The 18,217-nt window shown below is 45.0% G+C and overlaps 1 protein-coding gene across 7 annotated transcripts in view; it reads left to right on the top strand.

The window, feature by feature from the left end:
• The window catches only part of GLCE (glucuronic acid epimerase), a 54,983-nt gene extending 40,252 nt beyond the window's left edge, over positions 1–14,731 (top strand). For 5 of the 7 annotated variants that reach the window (XM_052808088.1, XM_052808086.1, XM_052808090.1 and 2 more), the window contains 3 exons: positions 3,618–4,180; positions 7,907–8,152; positions 10,806–12,358. In XM_052808088.1, coding sequence (XP_052664048.1) covers positions 3,631–4,180; positions 7,907–8,152; positions 10,806–11,830 — 1,821 coding nt within the window. In that variant the 5' untranslated portion in view covers positions 3,618–3,630 and the 3' untranslated portion in view covers positions 11,831–12,358. The other 2 variants (XM_052808092.1, XM_052808091.1) reach the window with 2 other exon arrangements.
• Positions 14,732–18,217: the final 3,486 nt, after the last annotated feature.

Raw genomic sequence — 18,217 nt, 5'->3', positions numbered from 1 at the left:
TTAAAATGAATTCACCACATCATGTTGATTAAGACTGGGAAAGCAGAAGTGCTTTTCGGAGTGCATCCTCCCTTTCAACCCTCCCGGGAGGCACAGACAGTGCTTCCCGTCCTGGGGAGCTGCATCTTCCCACCTAGAAATACCCCAAGGTCTTCCTGTGCTGGAGAGTATTGCTTACAAGCACAACTGTGCGCAAAAAGACTGCAGCGTTGCCTGCTCGATTTACAAATGGCCTAAATCGATGGTTATATCCAAGAGAGGAACCTCCTGTGTTTGTCCTGGGTTTTGAAGCTGAGCAATGACGAGTGAAGCACCGGGATGGTTCCCGTGCCGAGTACACAGAAACCAGGCAATAGCCTGGACTTCAGAGAAATTCTTACTTTTAATATATTCAACACAGTTTTGCAGATCAAAAAACCCCTGTCTTATAAGGGACTTCCTGAGAGAGACATATATATTTTTGGAATGCGAATAATTTGGTTTCATGTAAGAACTGAGTACCAGAACTGAATCTGTCATTCTTAGATACACAGCTGGGACTGTGGATTCCTAATTCACAGCACGGAATACCAAGATTTGTCCTCTTTCCAGGCATCATTAATAAAGCAGTGGTATCAAGATTTTATTTTTATTTAACCCTCTTTTTCTTTATATTAAAAACAGTGTCTCAAAACCTTGTCTTGACACCTCAACTTGAATTGGCAAAATAAGTTTCTCTAATTGTGTCCCTGTTTTGGGATACATTTGAAGCTAGTTGTTCACTCTGTAAGAAATGCTATTTCATTGCATTTTAATTAGAATTTATATAATGATTTGTACAGCAACTATGTAAGCGTAAACAGTGTAAAACTAAACAAGTATTAATTTATAGATTATTTGTGTTGTTGCTGTAGGCCAGTGCCAGGTGTCAGTCCCAGCTGTAAATAACAGCAGTGCATTGCTCTGCTGCAACCATTTCTGTAGCCCAGTAATTCAGCATAAGAATTAAAGGAATTTTAGCCAGACTTCTCAGAAGTATTTGCCTTTTAAAACCTGTAGCTCCAGTATTACTTGAGGGATAAGGATCGACTTTGATGATAACAGCCTACACCTTAAAATTTAGGAGGGAGATGTTTTGGTGCACAGCCTTAGAGAGGCTAGGTGTGTCATCCAGCAAAATGAGGAGAAAACAAACATGGATCTCGTGGATATATTACTTCATAACTTAAAACTACTTTCCTGTGTTGTACTCCTTAAATCTTTTAAGTATGGTATGATGAAATCCTGTTTATAAGAGCAGCAAGGGAATAAACCAATTTAACACAGTCCCTTTGTGGGTTTAAATTACCTCTTTTTACTGTTGAGATTCTGAATTCTTTTTTTCTGCAGTTGAATAAAAATCCATCTATCCATTTAACATGTAATAAGTGTCTCTCACATATTTCTAGATTTTTTCGGTGACTGGCGACACTTAATATGATGGTTCTCTGAAAATACTCCACTTTTCTTTCTGAGTCCTCTTCAGTTCATTTATAGTTCATAAAAACTAAATATTTCAGCAGCGTTTCCAGGAAGCTGCAGATGCAGCTGGACCCAACCTGCAGCATCTCCTGCTCTTCCTGGAGCTGCAAGGTGAGCATAGGGAACGCTTTGTACTGCTCCAAGTTCTCTACTGTCCAAGGCAGCAGAACCAAAATAAAATAAAAGCTGTGTATAATGGCATAGCCAGGACCTTTTCACAGTTATGGAGCCTGTTTAAAACCATGGAGTAACAGGCATGGGGTAATAGGGATGTAAAAAGTGTGGTGATGGTGTTTCTTCTCTCCCCATTCCCTGGTAATCCAGATGGCTTGCTTAATTTTGAGTTTTATAGGTAGGGGTGAAGTGTGTCAGAAATGTCATTCTGTATTTAAAAGTGAATTATCCCTTTGTGTAAAAAGAGCAGAGCATATTTGTTGAGGTCATCCTGAAAGCATCATCACTAGAAATTATCTGCTGATGCAGAAAATTGGATTTATTCTTATGTTAGCATTTCCATAAAAACACAATTATATATAAATTTATGTTCTCTAAAAGCTTGTAGTAAACTGGGCTTTCAGAAAATAAGACACTTATCTTTTAAAGTCCAGTTTTAAATGACCAGATGGTGCTTACAGTATGGAAGCATAAAACTGGTGAGAGATAATTGATTATTTCCATTTAAAAAGGGGGGGATGGAACTCGAGGTGAAACTCCTTTTAATTGCTGTATGGTTAACTCCTGCTGATCAGCAGAATCTCTGCAATATCTGCAGCTGTTTCTGGAGCACCTTGTTGAAATCACCAGTGGTCAGGTCCAGTACCGCTGGACCATCCTCGCACGCCTGGGGCTGCACGAGCCCCCCAGCTCAGCTGCTGAGCGGCCCCCAGGGATGTCAGATGGGACTGCAGTTAAGCAACGGGTTTAAAACTTAACTCAGTGGCTCTGATGCCATGGCTTACTAGGGAGGTGAAATTAAACTTCTGTTTAATAGGGATTTTATGAAGTGTATCTTAAATATTCCTGCGCATTTGAAAAATGCACATCATTTGTTTGAAGGACTTCATTCCTCAGCAAAACGAGGGTCTTCTGAGCGAATGTGCTTAAATCACTTCAACTTCTGGATTTATTTTCCCGCTGTTCAGCCTTGCTCCTTTTTGGGGCTGTAATGGTGGCATTGGAGCATGCTTCATGCAGCAGGAGGTTCATCCTGCAGGAAAAAAATAATAAAATCCCGAGAGAGGGTTTACATAGTTTCTGCCTTCTCCTGGGGGACCAGGACACGTGAGCCCCTGAGCATGTCTGTGGAGGTCCTGTCCTTTCCCAGTCTCTCCTTCAATTCTTCTGGAGGCTCCTGCCTTGGGGCTGCTAGCACCATCCCTGCCGGGGCTCTGGCTGTAAAGTCCTCCATTGCCAGCCTGCTTGCTCCTCCTCATACACATTATTGTTTTAAAAGTGCATTTGAGGGGCAGTAATGTCAAGAATCAATCCAGCCTTGAGCATTGAGTTTCTTCTCAGAAAATGTTTATAGCTTGTGCTTTAAAAAAAAAAAAAAAAAAAAAAGGCAAAAATAGCCATCCCTTTTTATGTAGGTATCTCAGTGATTTAAGCTGTGTGAACTACAAATATTTCTGGGCTTCAGGTTTTGATTATAAGGCTGTTTTTTTGGAAATCCCTCTTTCATGGTGCTGGGTGGGTGGCGGTTAAATTCTGCTGGGGATTTCTCTTCCCCTTGTGCGCTGGGGCCGGTGAGAGTTTGTTCGCTGATTCCCGGTGGCTGCTGAGCATCTCATCAACATCACGCTTTTTATTTAGAAGCAGTTGCCCTGTGATTGCTGCTGTTTCTTTGCGTCCTTTGCATTTGGTGAAACAATGTGTTGTCGCAGCAGGGAGGTGAATTGTGACTTGGTATGTTTGATCTCGTTGCTTGCGGAGAGCTGGAAAAACCCAAACTGCCTTCCCGGTGCCCCCGCCTGTCCCCTTCCCACCAAACACCATCACGGTGCACACGTGGCGATGCTGCTGCTGGATGGGCTCCACTGGGACTCTGAACTAGCAGAACCAACAGCTCCGGCTGTAAGCACCGCGTCTTAAAAACCTCTCCCCTCTCTGTTTTGCAGGTATGGTGTGAATATGCGTTGCTTGGCAGCTCGGGTCAACTACAAGACTTTGATCGTCATCTGCGCTCTCTTCACCCTGGTGATGGTGCTGCTCTGGAACCGATGCTCCTCTGACAGAGCCGGCCCGTTCCCCCGCAGCCTCGCTGGTCCCGAACGCCGAGCCGCCGCTGCAGCCTCCGAGAGTGACCTGGCCCGGCAGCAGAGTGAGGAGGCATCGCCCCAGGAGCAGCAGAAAGCTCCCCCCGTCGCAGGAGGCTTCAACGGCAACAAAGCCCCGGGGCTGAAGTATGAGGAGATTGACTGTCTGATCAATGACGAGCACACCGTTAAAGGCAGGAGGGAAGGCAACGAGGTCTTCCTGCCGTTCAGCTGGGTAGAGAAATACTTTGAGGTTTATGGGAAAATTGCTCAGTACGATGGTTATGACAGGTTTGAATTCTCTCATAGCTACTCCAAAGTATACACACAGCGAGCACCTTACCACCCCGATGGGGTCTTCATGTCCTTCGAGGGCTACAACGTAGAGGTTCGAGACAGAGTGAAGTGCATAAGTGGTGTTGAAGGTTTGTGTTAAGTATTTTTTTTTTCAACAGTTGAAATGCTTCTTAAAATTTGCTGTCATCATTTGAGATGTAAAGTGATCTTAATTTTGTCGTGATACTGTTGATAAAACCCACTTACTCTGAGAAATCACGCACAGTCTCTGCTTTGTACTAGGTTTACCAGTTCCCATCCTGTGTCTCTGGTTTTACTGGTTGCAGCAAACTCTGGAGGTGGCAGGACGCTTCTCTTACAGTGCTGCTGTCAGGTTTTGGCATTGTTGTTGACGCTTGTCATCTCTGTCAGGGAGCCAAAATTATTTTGAAATAGAAAATTAAATAAAAAAGCCTGGCCCTGCTGCCTGAGGAGGCTCCTGCTTCCCTGCGGGCACAGATACAGCCCCACGCTCTGAGCCAAACAGCACTGCCAGAACCTGTGGAACAGCCTGGCTGCTCACAGGCAGCTTAATAGTGGATATTTGTCTTCAGGTTTAACAATATCCTGTCTCCTTGCATTGCCGGGGCAGTGCTGGAGCTACAGCAGTCAAAACCTTCCCTGCTGGGCTGCTCCAGAGCAAGCGGGGAAGGTTTTGCTCAGCAGTGTGGGATTTATTCTTGCCAAAGCTCGTCCTGTGCACAGATCCGGGTAAATCAGTGTCACCGCGCTGCCGTACCCAGGGCAGGCAGGGCATCACCTCGCCTTGTCCTGTGAAAGGTGCTGCTGCCCCGCAGCAAGGTGAGGAGGTTTCGGAGAACTGCTGAAGGGTCAAAAAGCTCTCCAGCCACTGAAGCGTCCCTGGATAAAATTAATATACAGTAAAACCTTTCCAATTTGCACTTTTGCTAAACCGTGCTATCGGTAATTAGGACGCAAGGTCTTCCCACATCTCGGCAAAGATTTGATGGCAGAAAATTCTTGTCAGGTTTCATATTAAAAAAATCAATGACTTTATAAAACTATTCTGGAATGTGACACTGTGACCCCTCATAAATTAAAGACCAACTTTCACTTAAGGAATAAAATACATTCATTTTCATGCACCTCAGTGATGGGTGATGCTCTGCTGTGTTGATATGAGCTCTTCCCATGATATGGTCACTGCAGAAAGCTGGCATGTCTTGCAATTAATTTCTCTGTAAAGGATTCACGTAAACAAATGCCTAGGGTGTGTCAGTTGAGTTTTTTGTAAGGTTACTCTCACATTTTGATTTTTTTTTTTTTTTAACTCTCATCCTTGTTACATCTGCCAAGGAAGGGAAGCAGGGCTCTGAAACTCAGGGCTTTCCCAAAGGTGCAAATGCATCTCGGTAACTACACATCCACTATGTGTGAGCGTTGTCCTGCTCAGGGTTTACATCCACTGTGAGAGGCTGAGGAAATAGCTTTCCTTTCTAATTGCTACGGTCATTGCTGGTTAAATACAGTTTGTGAATATGAATAATAGCCATGGGTGCTGCTTTTTTTGTTGGGCTTGGACCTAGGTCTTGGAGCCCCACCAGTTTTTGTATGATATGTGGAGGATGTGCAAGATGCCCCTTTGCCCTTTGCAACTGGACTCCACAGTTCTTGTGATGTTTTCCAGCAAAAAGCTGAAATTCAGTAAGAGCTAATTGAGAACCAGGATGGATTCTGCAGGCTATTGTCATGTGTAGCTGCTCTCTACTTAAGCCTCAAGAGACCAGCGAGTTTAACACTCGACAATGTGATTATTTATCTATAAACCTTGCTTTTTTGCAGCATGTGATTTAAGAGCTATCATTGTGAAACGTGGTGCCAGAACCTGGGTTTTGTAAAGGCAATAGAGTTACTGGCATCCAGCAAGCAGGTCGGAGAAGAGAAATAGTTGTAGTTTGTAGGGAAGGGGTTTTAATATTAAAACACGTTCTCAGGCAGTTTTAGGCTCTTGCCTTGCATCATTCCAGCCCTAGAGATTCTCATATTGCTGCATGACGGAAAAAACCTCATGTTATATTTTCACCTTCTCCCTTTCCGCAAGGTTAATGTGTTGTTATGTCCTGTGACCTGGAGAATTTAATCTTGTCATCTTGTATAAATTTCAAGTAAAGCTCTTATAGCAGATTTCTTTTTTTGCATCTTTCAGTCTCAATGAATGCACCCTTAACTGAAAATGCTTTGCATTAATGAGCAAGCTGGCTTGCAGGAGTTGAGCTAATACATGGTATTTAAATATTTCCTGCGACGGTTTACTCTTCAGGCAGCAGTAAACCATCACATCTCCATCAGTAATGTTTATTAATAACACAAAGCACCAAAATATGTATGAAAATGTATCTTTTTACATTTAGTTTAAGTAAGCTTTTCATTGTACCAGATTTCAGAAGAAACTGGTTTCTGAGCGTGACATTGCCAAGGGGAAAAACGCTGCAAATGCCAATGTGTTTATTTTCATCTTCCTTTTCCTTTTCTTACACACCTGCAAAGGTTTACAGTACTAAATATCCTTGGCTTCCTGCAAGAGGGTCACAGTGATCTATTCCCACTTTGGATTCATATTTAGAGGTTGGGAATTTGTTCCAAATAAAACTCAGGACTTTAGGAGAATCCTGGTTTTATCCGTATCTTAAGTATCCTGTGTTTGCTTGCTTATGGAGGTATGTGTATAAATAAGTCTCCTCCACACAGTTTGTTTTCATTTCCCACACAGCCAGTGATGCAATAGGCAGTTTATGGCACGAGGGTTTTTCCACCCAAACCCCGAGGCTGCAGCTCCTGGGAGCTGGTGAAGAGCAGGCAGAGGAGAGCCTGGAGCTTGGCAGGGTTTTCTGCAGGTGCATCTCTGCTAATGATCATAAAGGAGGGTGGAAGTTTTATATCGAGCATGGCTATGTGACATTGTCTGAGCTCATGCAATGGGTTTTGCATGTGAAATGCAATACATCAGGCTATGGAAGATGTACTCTGTGATCTTCCTGCTTTGAATCCTCTAAAGAGGTGGTGCTCCAGGGGGTTCTTCTGGTCCGTGCAGACTTTTAAATCTAAAATCACCCTAACCCTGAATTAAGAGTGAGAAGTGTGCTGTCCTGCGAGGCTACCAGCTTTTGGGACAGTCAGTCACGTGTGGAGGGTTAATCCTGGATGTGGCTGGGCTGGAGCAGTAGCTCTGAAGACAAGGGACAGCTTTGGGTGGAAGAGGTGGGGCATGTTCTGCTGGTATTGCATGGAGAGCTTGGCTGGTTTCCGCAGGCAGCACTTCAGACTGCGCTTGTAATACTCTTAGGGGAGCCAAGGTAATTGGAGCAGATTTGCAGATGCTGGCTAAATTGCTCTTTTAGCATCGAATAACTCTTACCAAAATCTAGTAATAACATATACACTGAGTTTGCAAAGATTTCTGTGGCATTAAAGGGATTGTGTTAGATATAACATTGTTTGGAGATTTAGTGGTCTCTGGGGTAGGGGGAAAAAAATCTGTTAGGGCATTTTAAATGTATTTTAAAATAAGTGTGGTGCTTCAGTAAACAATTAAATGAGATGTATGGAAGACCATGATAAGGACTTCTCAGCCACTCAGATCTGCTTAGTTTTGCCTAGTCATGGATCTCAGTGTAAATGGGAGCAGTTCACTCTTTGAACAGGACTTTCCTCAAGTCTAGCTAATGGTGAAGCCTAGAAATACCATTTGCTAGAAGTAAAGGAGTGATGGGGTATGGAGGAGGAGTGTGCAGAGCTGTAAACACTGCTTTTTGAAAACATGCTGATAAAATACTCATTTTCTTCCCCTCTTGTAGGTGTGCCATTATCCACACAGTGGGGACCTCAAGGCTATTTCTACCCCATCCAGATTGCACAGTACGGGTTGAGCCACTACAGTAAAAACCTGACAGAGAAACCACCTCACATCGAGGTGTACGAAACGGCCGAAGAGAAGGACAAAACCAGCAGGTCCGCAGACTGGACAGTGCCAAAAGGCTGCTCTCTGTCCACAGTATCTGATAAAGCCAAGTTCACTAGTGTCAAACAGTTTGTTGCTCCAGGTGGGTTATCCTAAATGTGTGGCAGCTAAGCCATGTCTGTTAATTTGCACAGATGGTATCAGGGGAGCTTTAACTTGCTGGGATCAAAGTGTTTTCATTATCCTGTGTGACTTCCCATCCTTAAGATCTCACCTGAGAATGTCATCTTGTTTCCATACCTCTGGAGTTTTTCTTTTGTTCTGTTTGCTCTCTATCACTGCTTTTTCAACACTATTTTAATGAAAAAGTGGGTGGATGTATGCATGGAGGGCAGTGAGAAGCTACAGTCACGTTTCCTGAGCCTTTCAGCTTCTGTCTCAAAATAGAAGCAAAAAAAAAAAAAAAAAAAAAAAAAGATGGAACCAGTTGTGAAGCCTGGGAAATAGCACTGACATGTGATAAGCAGATGTTGACAGATGATAGATAAGGTCTATTTTCAGCCTGGAGCAAGCGTAGCACGTGCAACTCTTTGGTTGGACCTGGGATCTCTCTCTTCATTGGGATGCAAGTATTTTTGCAAAATTTGAGATCTTGGTTCTGGCTAACCCAAGTTGCCTTAAACAAGGCAGCAAGAGGGAGCAGCTGCCCATGTGCTGCGCAGGTATTTGCAGAGGACAGGGGGAGGACGGTGAAGGTCTGGGGCTGCATACGGGCGTTCTCCTTCACCTGCAGATGTGCAAGATGCATTTTGTTGCCGTCTCTTCAATTTACTGCGTTCTGTTTTGTACTTAGCAGGGAAATTCATTATTTCATGCAAGAGTTTCCTTTGTGCCAGGACAGGCTCATTAATAAGGACGTAATGTATTTTTCCTCGATCAATACCCATTAGAATTAATGAGTCCATTACTTAAAAAGACAATGAAGTAATTTTCAGTTGGCACCTTAGGCCTGAGTCTCTAGGGAAAAAATTGTCGAACACTCTTGTGTCTTTGTAGTAGATAAATATGGGGAGAGGAAAGGCTAAAAGATCTGTTATGTATTCTCTCCTCATCCTTTATTGATGGCAGAGTAATCTGCGGGGCTCGAAGGCCGAGGTACGCATCCACTCGTCTTAGATGGCCTTAAGTAATGGATTTATAGGCGCTTAAGGCAGTGCAAACAACAGGCAGCCTTTAGTTCTCCTTTGCTTCTTAAAACTCTTCCCCCCCCCACCATTGTAATTCACTTCGTTATCACACAAGCATTTATTTACAAGGAACCATAAAACTTACTTGACAGGAATTGCGAGTGGGGTTTTTTAATTAGATTTTTCATAGGACCAAAATGTTGTGTAACAAAGCACTCAGTTTCTTCTCCCGAAGCAGATGCTGATCTCCAAAACTCAAAGGAGTGAGGCTTTTACTTTAAAAGATTGGAAAACATGACATTCAGTCAAAATAATAGGTACTGTACAATAGCACCGTACAACACAAGACATTGCAAAATGCCATAGATTAGTTTGGGAGATGGAGAAAAGCCTCTGCTCTGCAGAAGAAGCTGACTGTAACTCGAAGGTTGCACGTAGAAATATTTATGGGGTATTTCACACATCAAGAAGTAGCAGAAAGGAGACAATTGCCTTGCACAGGCGAATTTTATTCTATGGAAAGCTGTTAATTTAAGATGACTGTCTTTAAGTGTTTATCATCCCCCTGTGCCTTCAAAGCTACAAGATTTGCACACAGCTTTACAAATTAATTAGCCCTTTGATCTTCTAGTATAGGTTTTTGGGGGAGAAGTTGGTTTTACATTTTAAAATCTAGCCTGCGAGAGAGCACCGGATTTTATTATGTGGCATTGCCTAGGAGCTTTATTTGAAATTTTTTTTAATTAAACTGAGTTTTGCCAATGGAGAGGTTAATAAATACTTTAACATATTAGTCTTTCTATATTCTTTTCTTTTTTTCCCCCATTAAACTAATCAGCGCACTGGTTTTTGGAACTGTCAGGTTGGGAAAGAAAAAAGTTGTAAATGTAGATATTAGTCCCAGGGGAATCCTGAATACCTGCTTCTCGGCACTCCTGGCTTTTTTGTTTTTGCTGAAAGCAGAGCTTTATTCAGAAATGGACTGCTCGAGCGGCGCTGCATTTTTGGTGTCTTTTCTGCCAAGTGAAATTTTCAGTTTGGAGCAAAAGAGTGGTGGTTCATTTATGTTGTGAATTACAGAAGGGAAAGATCACGCAGCATCTACGTTCTTGCAGCTTGGCTGCTGTGCCCCATCCTGCAGGAAAAGTGCAGCTCTGCCTGTCCTGCATCCTGCCAGCAGGCAGCTGCAGGCAGCAGTAAGACACCCCCCCCCCCGCTCATGTCCCTTTCCCTTACCCCAGATCTTGCTGGTATCTGTTGCACTCCTCCATCGATCAGGTACCAGAAGCCTCCGATAAAGCCATTGATCGAGCCCCTGGCACTTCTGCTCCGCAGCGAAGTGTTGCCGCGTGTTAATGTGAGAGGCAAATGAGTTTTCCCCGGTGCTGCAGGAGTCAGCCTTCGCTTGCGAATTTACTTTTATGCTTAATTAAATAATACATGGTAGGGCGCAGAAAGAATGATTGAATTAATGATGGGCTGCCCTAAAAGCTTTTGGATCCTGTCTGGTAAGAGGGGTTACCTCTGGAAAGTGCGCTCTGTAGCTTAAACATTTTGGAGAAATGAGTGTTTTACCACTGAACAAGGCTTTTTTGGTTTGTTTTGCAGAAAATACCGAGGGGGTATCTCTGCAGCTTGGGAACACCCGAGATTTTATTATTTCTTTCGATCTCAAATTCATAACAAATGGGAGCATTTCCGTGGTTCTCGAGACGACGGAGAAGAACCAGCTCTTCACTGTCCACTACGTCTCCAACACCCAGCTCATCGCTTTTAAGGACCGAGACATCTACTATGGCATCGGTCCCAGGACTAGCTGGAGCACCCTCACCAGAGACCTGGTAACCGACCTACGGAAAGGCGTCGGCCTCTCGAACACAAAAGCCGTCAAGCAGACCAAAATCATGCCCAAGAGAGTGGTGAGGCTGGTAGCGAAGGGTAGAGGCTTCCTCGATAATGTCACCATCTCGGCCACCGCTCACATGGCGGCTTTTTTTGCTGCCAGCAACTGGCTGGTGAGGAACCAGGACGAGAGGGGTGGCTGGCCCATCATGGTGACGAGGAAGCTGGGGGAAGGCTTTAAGTCCTTGGACCCAGGCTGGTACTCGGCCATGGCGCAAGGACAGGCCATCTCGACGCTGGTGCGGGCGTACCTGCTGACGAAGGACCACGCGTTCCTCAGCTCGGCTCTGCGGGCGACGGCGCCGTACAAGCTGCCATCGGAGCAGCGCGGGGTGAAAGCCGTCTTCATGAACCGGCACGACTGGTACGAGGAGTACCCGACCTCACCCAGCTCCTTCGTGCTCAACGGTTTCATGTACTCCTTAATCGGGCTGTATGACTTAAAAGAAACGGCCGGGGAGAAGCTGGGGAAGGAGGCGCGGGTTCTCTACGAGCGGGGCATGGAGTCCCTGAAGGCCATGCTTCCCCTCTACGACACCGGCTCAGGGACCATCTACGACCTTCGGCACTTCATGCTCGGCACCGCTCCCAACCTGGCCCGATGGGACTATCACACCACTCACATCAACCAGCTCCAGCTCCTCAGCACGATAGACGAGTCCCCCATCTTCAAAGAGTTCGTCAAGAGGTGGAAGAGCTACCTGCGAGGCGGCCGGGCAAAGCACAACTAGAGCTTACAACCAAACCCCTCGGTCCTGCTGCCTCGCAGAGGTACAGTTTCAAAGGTTGCATCCTAAATTTTTACAGACCGTTTCAAAGAAGTGATCCTTAAAACTGATCTCCTGAAATCATTGCATTCCAGTGTGAAAACATTTGGGTCTGATGGGTAGGATCTGGGAACGTCACCTGTCCTTAGTGCTCCACAGTGAAACTATCTGCACGAAGCAAAACCCCTTTGTGCTCCTGAGTTTGGGGACGTTTTTTGTTTTTCTTTTTTTTCCTTTTTGTAGGAAATATCTGCAGAAGCCATACAGGTCTCTAAAGTCCAGCACTTGCCTGAAAAGTTAGTCCGTGGCCTCTTTTAAAATGGAGTTAATATGTGTATATGTTGGAACAGCGTAACAGATCGTGTGGTGTAACGCCGTAAATGTGTATTTACTTGTAGCCTGGGTAGTGGACAGTGTATCTTTTTTAAAGGTGGGGGCTTTTTAATAAGGATTCTTTTCTTGGGGTGAAAAATACACTTTTTTTTTTTTTTTTTTATTCAGTTCTTTGTATGGAGATCCTTTAGCTGTATGGTTTCTTTACAGACGTGTGGACAGAAAACACGCAGACAGCGTGCAGGCTTCGAAGTCACGTCACGTAAGCACAACTCAGTGGGGCTCACGGACTGCACAAAGCCTGCAACCATGCCACCCCCTTTTTATAAAGCCAAATTTACCATCGCCTGTCAGGTTTGCTGGTGTCGCCTCCTCCTTGGTAGCTGGAATCTCTTGTCGTGGAGCCTGATGTTTTGTACTGTATTTTTTAATTACATCTGAGAGGTTTCTCTAAGCTTTGGCAACTTCATTCTTTGGGAGACTTGTCTTGAATTCCTGAGTATGACGTGGAGCTCATTTTCAGTAGCGTGCAGGAAATGCAATTGGAATTAATTACAGTTTTCCTATGGTGATTTTCATTTTTAACCTGCTTGAGTGTATCAAGCATTTTAAAAATTAAAATTACCCCAGAGGGCTTTCCAGCTCCACCTGTGCTTTAATACCAAGTTTCACCTCTGCCTACTGTCTTACTCATAGTGTAAGGGGTTGTTACATCTCCAGCACTGGCTTTTTGGGTGTGCTTTGTCTTCGTGGCTCTGCCAAGCAAGCAAGGGTACCCGTGCAATAACCAAACACACATGTCCGAACCCAAACGCTTTCACTGTACTGTTGTAATGCAGAAGAAACCAGGTGGTTTCTTTTTCCTGTTTATCAGTCCTTTACAACCACCATTAGTCTGCCTTCTTGGTGTGTAGCATCCTGGTTGATCCAGAAGAGTAAAACCAACTGATAGCATCATTAGATCAGGGGTGTTTTGGTTGGTAGTGTAGCAAATATTGGGTTATCAGCTCTGTTGAGGCATGCTGATGTTTGCTGTTAAGAGTCCCAGACTCGAAAGCTCCTGACGTATGCCGGCATGGGAAGGACATGTATTAGCTTTGGGGTTTTTCCACTGATCCTATTACGTGTTGTACGTGTAGGTGGGGGTTAAGCTTAAGAAGTTCGTGCTGACAACAAAGTTCATTCAAATCACAAAAAGGCTAGGCACAAGGACAATATGCATCTTGGTTTTACTTTTTCTTTTCTCTATTTTTTGATGCTTTTTCTATTTCTCGCAGATATTTGAAGCAATTTTTTAATTACTTGATCTTTGCAAACACATGCTACGATTATATCAATTAATATGAAAAGTGGATGTCACAGGAGAAATTTCAATACCAAAGGTAGCAGAGGTGAATTTTTTTTTACGTACATGTGTACACACACGCGCACACTCACACACATACAAAACCCAGAAAAATGTGCTTCCTTTACAAACGACTGGTCCTTGCTGCAAACACAGAAACATCTTTCTCCTGCATGTTTCCTCCATCTTGTGCCCATTTTGGATTTGGAGAATCTAGAGAGACTCTCTGGGTACTGCTCAAGAGGTGGTATCGGTGCCTTACGGAGGCCACAATTTCCTCTTGGTTTTGGGGGGTTTTTTTGGTTTTTTGGTTTTTTTTGTTTTTTTTTTTTAATTAATGCCAGTTGAAAAATTGCAGTGTTGCTGATTTTTCAGTGCTTCGTGAGCGGCAGCCCGGCAGCTGTTGGATAGGTGAGCTCAGAAGCGTAGGTTGGCCATGCCAACGCTGTCGGTCCTGTCAGACCACCTTATCCTTAACATCTCCATTGCATTTTTGTTGGCCTTAGCACATGTGTGATGTCAACCAACGACCATCAGAGGTTGTAGAACCGAAGAGAGTTAGTGTGGGGTTTCTCCTGTTACTCTTTTTAATTGAGTTGTGCAGTGGAAAAGGATTATTGGACATTGGTGCCCATAACTTCATCGAATTCACTTAAGTTGGGTTTTTTTGTTTCTTTTCAGTCTTCAAACTGACAAAGGTCTTAGGGGCTAAGATCTGTTCAATCTTTCCATGGGGCTTACTGTACATAGACTTCATCGGAAACATAGTGCGCATGAGTATATGCAAACCAGTGACACAAGCACAACTGTACAAGTGTGGCAGTGCTGTTTTTCTTGGCCATTGTGCAAGACATTCACTGAAAGCTGCTATTTTCATTCACCTTGTAATTGTACTTTATTTTTTCTACTTTTTTTTTTTTTTTTACATGTGGGATATACACCATGTGTTAAATATGCAATAAATTGTTTACAGGATGCTCTTGTAAAGGGTAGTCCTTTGTAAAGCTGTACAGACTTTGCAGTTTAAGCACAATGTGCACATGTTAGTTTTATATACAGCAAGACATGACTTTTTGCAGCGGGAAAGGTTCTACTATGTTTATATACAAAGTAAATGGATCAACGTTTGTGCTTAATGTAAAGCTGCTTTATAAGACTGTAAAATAAATTTTTTTATCTTAAGACAAGCGTGGGGCATCTTCATTATTTCAGTTGGTACCTTCTACCCTATGTGTGGTTGCAGGTGAGCCCTGGTGAGCAGTCATCTTAGTGGTTTTGAGATGTCTCCTTTTAGGGTATTCTGGAAGGTTTTTATTCTAAGTAAGGTGGAAAACCTTCTTCTTTTCAACAGTTAAGAGTTTGCTGATTTGGAGTGAGGACTACAGATCTATATTCTCTGTCTGCTCGAGTAAAGTTCACACAGTATGTTGCTGGTGTGAGTTGTTTCTGCTAAAGGCATCTCGTTTTGAGTTTCTATGATTTTTGTTAAATAACAATTTTAACTGACTGGTCACTAAAAAATACCCTAACAAAGACAGCAGGTGGTCTGCTGAGGTTGCCTGTAATGTGCAAGAAGTGCACCACTTTCTTAATTCCTCTTTTCAGCTAAAAATATGCAAGTCCTATCAAAATTCCCCCCCCCAAATTGGGATTGAGGTCACCTCTGTCTTAGCCGTTCCATGCCTGAAGTGATGCTTCCCACCTTGATGCAGAAGTGCTGTTAAATCGGAGCTGATCGATGGAAAGTCAGTGCCTCCTTGGCTGTAAACGTGAGCTGCACCTAGGATGCCACGTTTGACTTGGTCGTGAATAATTTTGCATGACTGAAATGCATAGAGCAAATCTTCTGCAGCCGGGCAGAGCTTCAGGACTGTCTCCCAACTGCTTGGGTGAAAATATTGATTTTCATTACTTAGCAGTTTGTTAAAAACGTATGAATTGAAAATAGAAGTGGATTTCAATATGTTGTCTTGGTGATGAATTTGAATGTTTGCTGCTCAGTTTATGGTGAAAGGAGATACATTTACCATCTGCCTGGAGTGACTGATAACTCCCATGTATGCGTTGCATTTCCTGAATGTTAAATAGCTTATTCCATACTTTACTAATCTCCTCCCAAAACGGCAGGAGCTATTTAAAAGGCAAGCGCTCAATGTTTCAGCCTATTCAACAAGGTGGAGTTTTGCAATGAAGTGCAAATGTTGAAAGACATCCCGGCGCTCGCTGGCTTGAATCTTTAGGACAGTAAATATTTTAAGAGCTCATCTTGTTGAATTTGTATCTCTGAGCAACTTGCTGAGTAGCTCTCGTTGGGTTGAACTGAAGATTAACAGGATGGAGCACCTTGCGCCATGGTAATAACCACTAATGAGCAGAGGGTGGGAGGGGGGAGCAGAGGGGTTCTGCTCCTGCTCTTGTAGCTACTCAGGGGTTTCCCATCTCAGAGGAGAGGAGTACATGTGCCTGCCTTGGTCTGGAAAGGGTCAAACCCCACCATGCTGCTGGCCTCGAGCGGAGCTGCCATCCCGGGAGCAGGACACGCTCTGGAGTCTGTCTGTCTGCACTGGCCAGGACAGATGGATTCTGTGCATCTCCTGCCAGCTGCCACAAAAGGCTGTTCATCCCCAGAGCAGAGGAGTTCCTGCTCCTTTCGAGGTGTCACCAAGCCTTTGGACCAGGGAATTGGTGGACCCTCGTGCTGTGAATATGCCAACAGTGCTTTATTTCTCAGCGTACTTGGGTGACCGCAGACAACTGGCTGCTGAGGGCTGGCTGTTCCTGTCCCTAAAGAGGCAATGTGATATGTTTGATAGCTAATTACAGCAAGGTCAGGCTTCTGGTGCAAAGTGTGGGAAGAAACACAAGTATTGGCCTGGCCTCAAGCACCTGAGGGTCTGCTCTTACCCTCAACATGTGCAGATGCTGGTACCAGGTCATGTTCGTGGTGGTGGTGAAGGTGAGGTGTGTGTCTCTTGGTTTTTTGGTTTTTTTTCTAGCTTAGTCTAGATTAATAGTATTTGCTAGTGGGAAAAAGCTCCATGTACAGTGTTCTTTCTGCACCATCCCGCTGGGGCTCCATCCCTTGCCTCGTGTGCCTCCTGGCCCCCCTCTGTCAGCAGAAATGCTGCTCTAAAGCGTTTTCCCTGTTTATAAGCCCAGTCTGATTGCCTTCCTGAGCTTAAGTGATGCCATTGCCTTAAGGCACTCCCTTCTAAATGGATTCATCATGGTTTAGTGGCTTTCTGTCACCCTGACGAGGAAATACGAGCAACGCTGCTGATGCACGGAGCGGCTTCCCTGCACAGCAGGTCTCCAGCGAAGGAGGCAGCAGCCTCTTTACCAGCGCTGGAAGACATAAATGGTGCACGGACACATTTCCTGGGTCCAGGCGCCTGTTTGTGAGTGAAATCTTGGCTGAACCTTCCTGGGTGTTGAAAAGAGGTTTTTGAGGATGTTGGGGAAGAGGCTTGTTGTGCAGGCGCTGGCATCAGTGCCTGCTGAGGATGCTGCGAGGGCTTGGGGCTGGCTGCACTCCATGGCTGTGCCATGCGGGAACCCGCTCTGCTCCCCAGCCCCTCCAGAGGGACCCTGCGCTGGCCCTGGGCCAGCGGTTTCCTCCCTTCCTTGCGTTTTTCCAGGTGGGGTATCAAACCGTCCTCTGTATGGTTACCTCTAAGGTACTGAATCAGCCAGAGCCCCCCGGGCATGGAGCACCAAGCGGCACCGTCAGCTGCTTGTGTGCAGGAAGCATCTAAAAAGACTTATTTCTGCAAAGCCCATTACTGGGAGGGGAAAAAAAGAAAATCCAAATGGCATCGCTTGGGTGGGGAATACTAACCCATTAATTTGATCATAAAGAAGCCTTTTTATTGAAATCCCATCTTTATCCCAAGTGTTCACAGGGCTTGGCTGGATCTTATTAAATGCTCTGATATTCCACTGTAGCTTTTTGTTTTCCCTGGGCCTTGTTTGAACAATCAAATGTCAGCAGAAGCAGCTGGTGGTAAATGCCATTTCCCTCTGCCCGGGGACCGCAGGACTGGCCGCTGGGTGCTTAACTGAGAGATGAGCTGCTTAGAGAGAATTAAATATTAATACTGGCTATTGCTCTCTGTAATGCACTGGGCCCGGTGGTGTGTGGAGCGGAGCCGTATCCAGCTGGGCCCATGGGTGCCGTGGGCAGGCAGAGCAGCGTGTGAAGCTCCAGGGAAGTGATGATGAGGAGGGTGCCAGGGATGGCAAGGAAGGGCTGGGGGTGATTTTCCCCGTGGAGTCCCAGTGCTCCAGCGAGGGTTTGGCTCCTCTCCCATGATGCGGCTCTTCCTCGGCACCCGCTTCCCTCCCCACTGGTTTTCTGCAGCCGCTCTCCTCCCTCTCTGCTCTGCATCCCCACAGCATCCCTGCTCCTGGCTGGGGCTGCTGTACCCCCATGTCCTCCAAAAACTTAACAGTAATGTCAGCACTGGCACATTCCTCCATCTCACATGCCCTGTAAGCAGAACACGTCAGCATATTCATTTTGTGATTAGAAGTATTAATTAAGGGAGGCTGGAGCCAGAAATGTGTTGCATGAGCTGGGCTGTGCCAGCACCAGGGGCTGGCTGCGAGCAGGGGCCGAGAGGGCAGGGGTCCTGTTCCCTGTCTGGGATGTTCCAGGGTGGTGATTTTGGCCA

This window comes from Harpia harpyja, chromosome 14 (assembly GCF_026419915.1).
Source record: "Harpia harpyja isolate bHarHar1 chromosome 14, bHarHar1 primary haplotype, whole genome shotgun sequence".
Classification (NCBI taxonomy): domain Eukaryota; kingdom Metazoa; phylum Chordata; class Aves; order Accipitriformes; family Accipitridae; genus Harpia; species Harpia harpyja.
The sequence above is the reverse complement of the archived record's forward strand: the minus strand, read 5'-3'. Positions and strand labels throughout refer to the sequence as shown.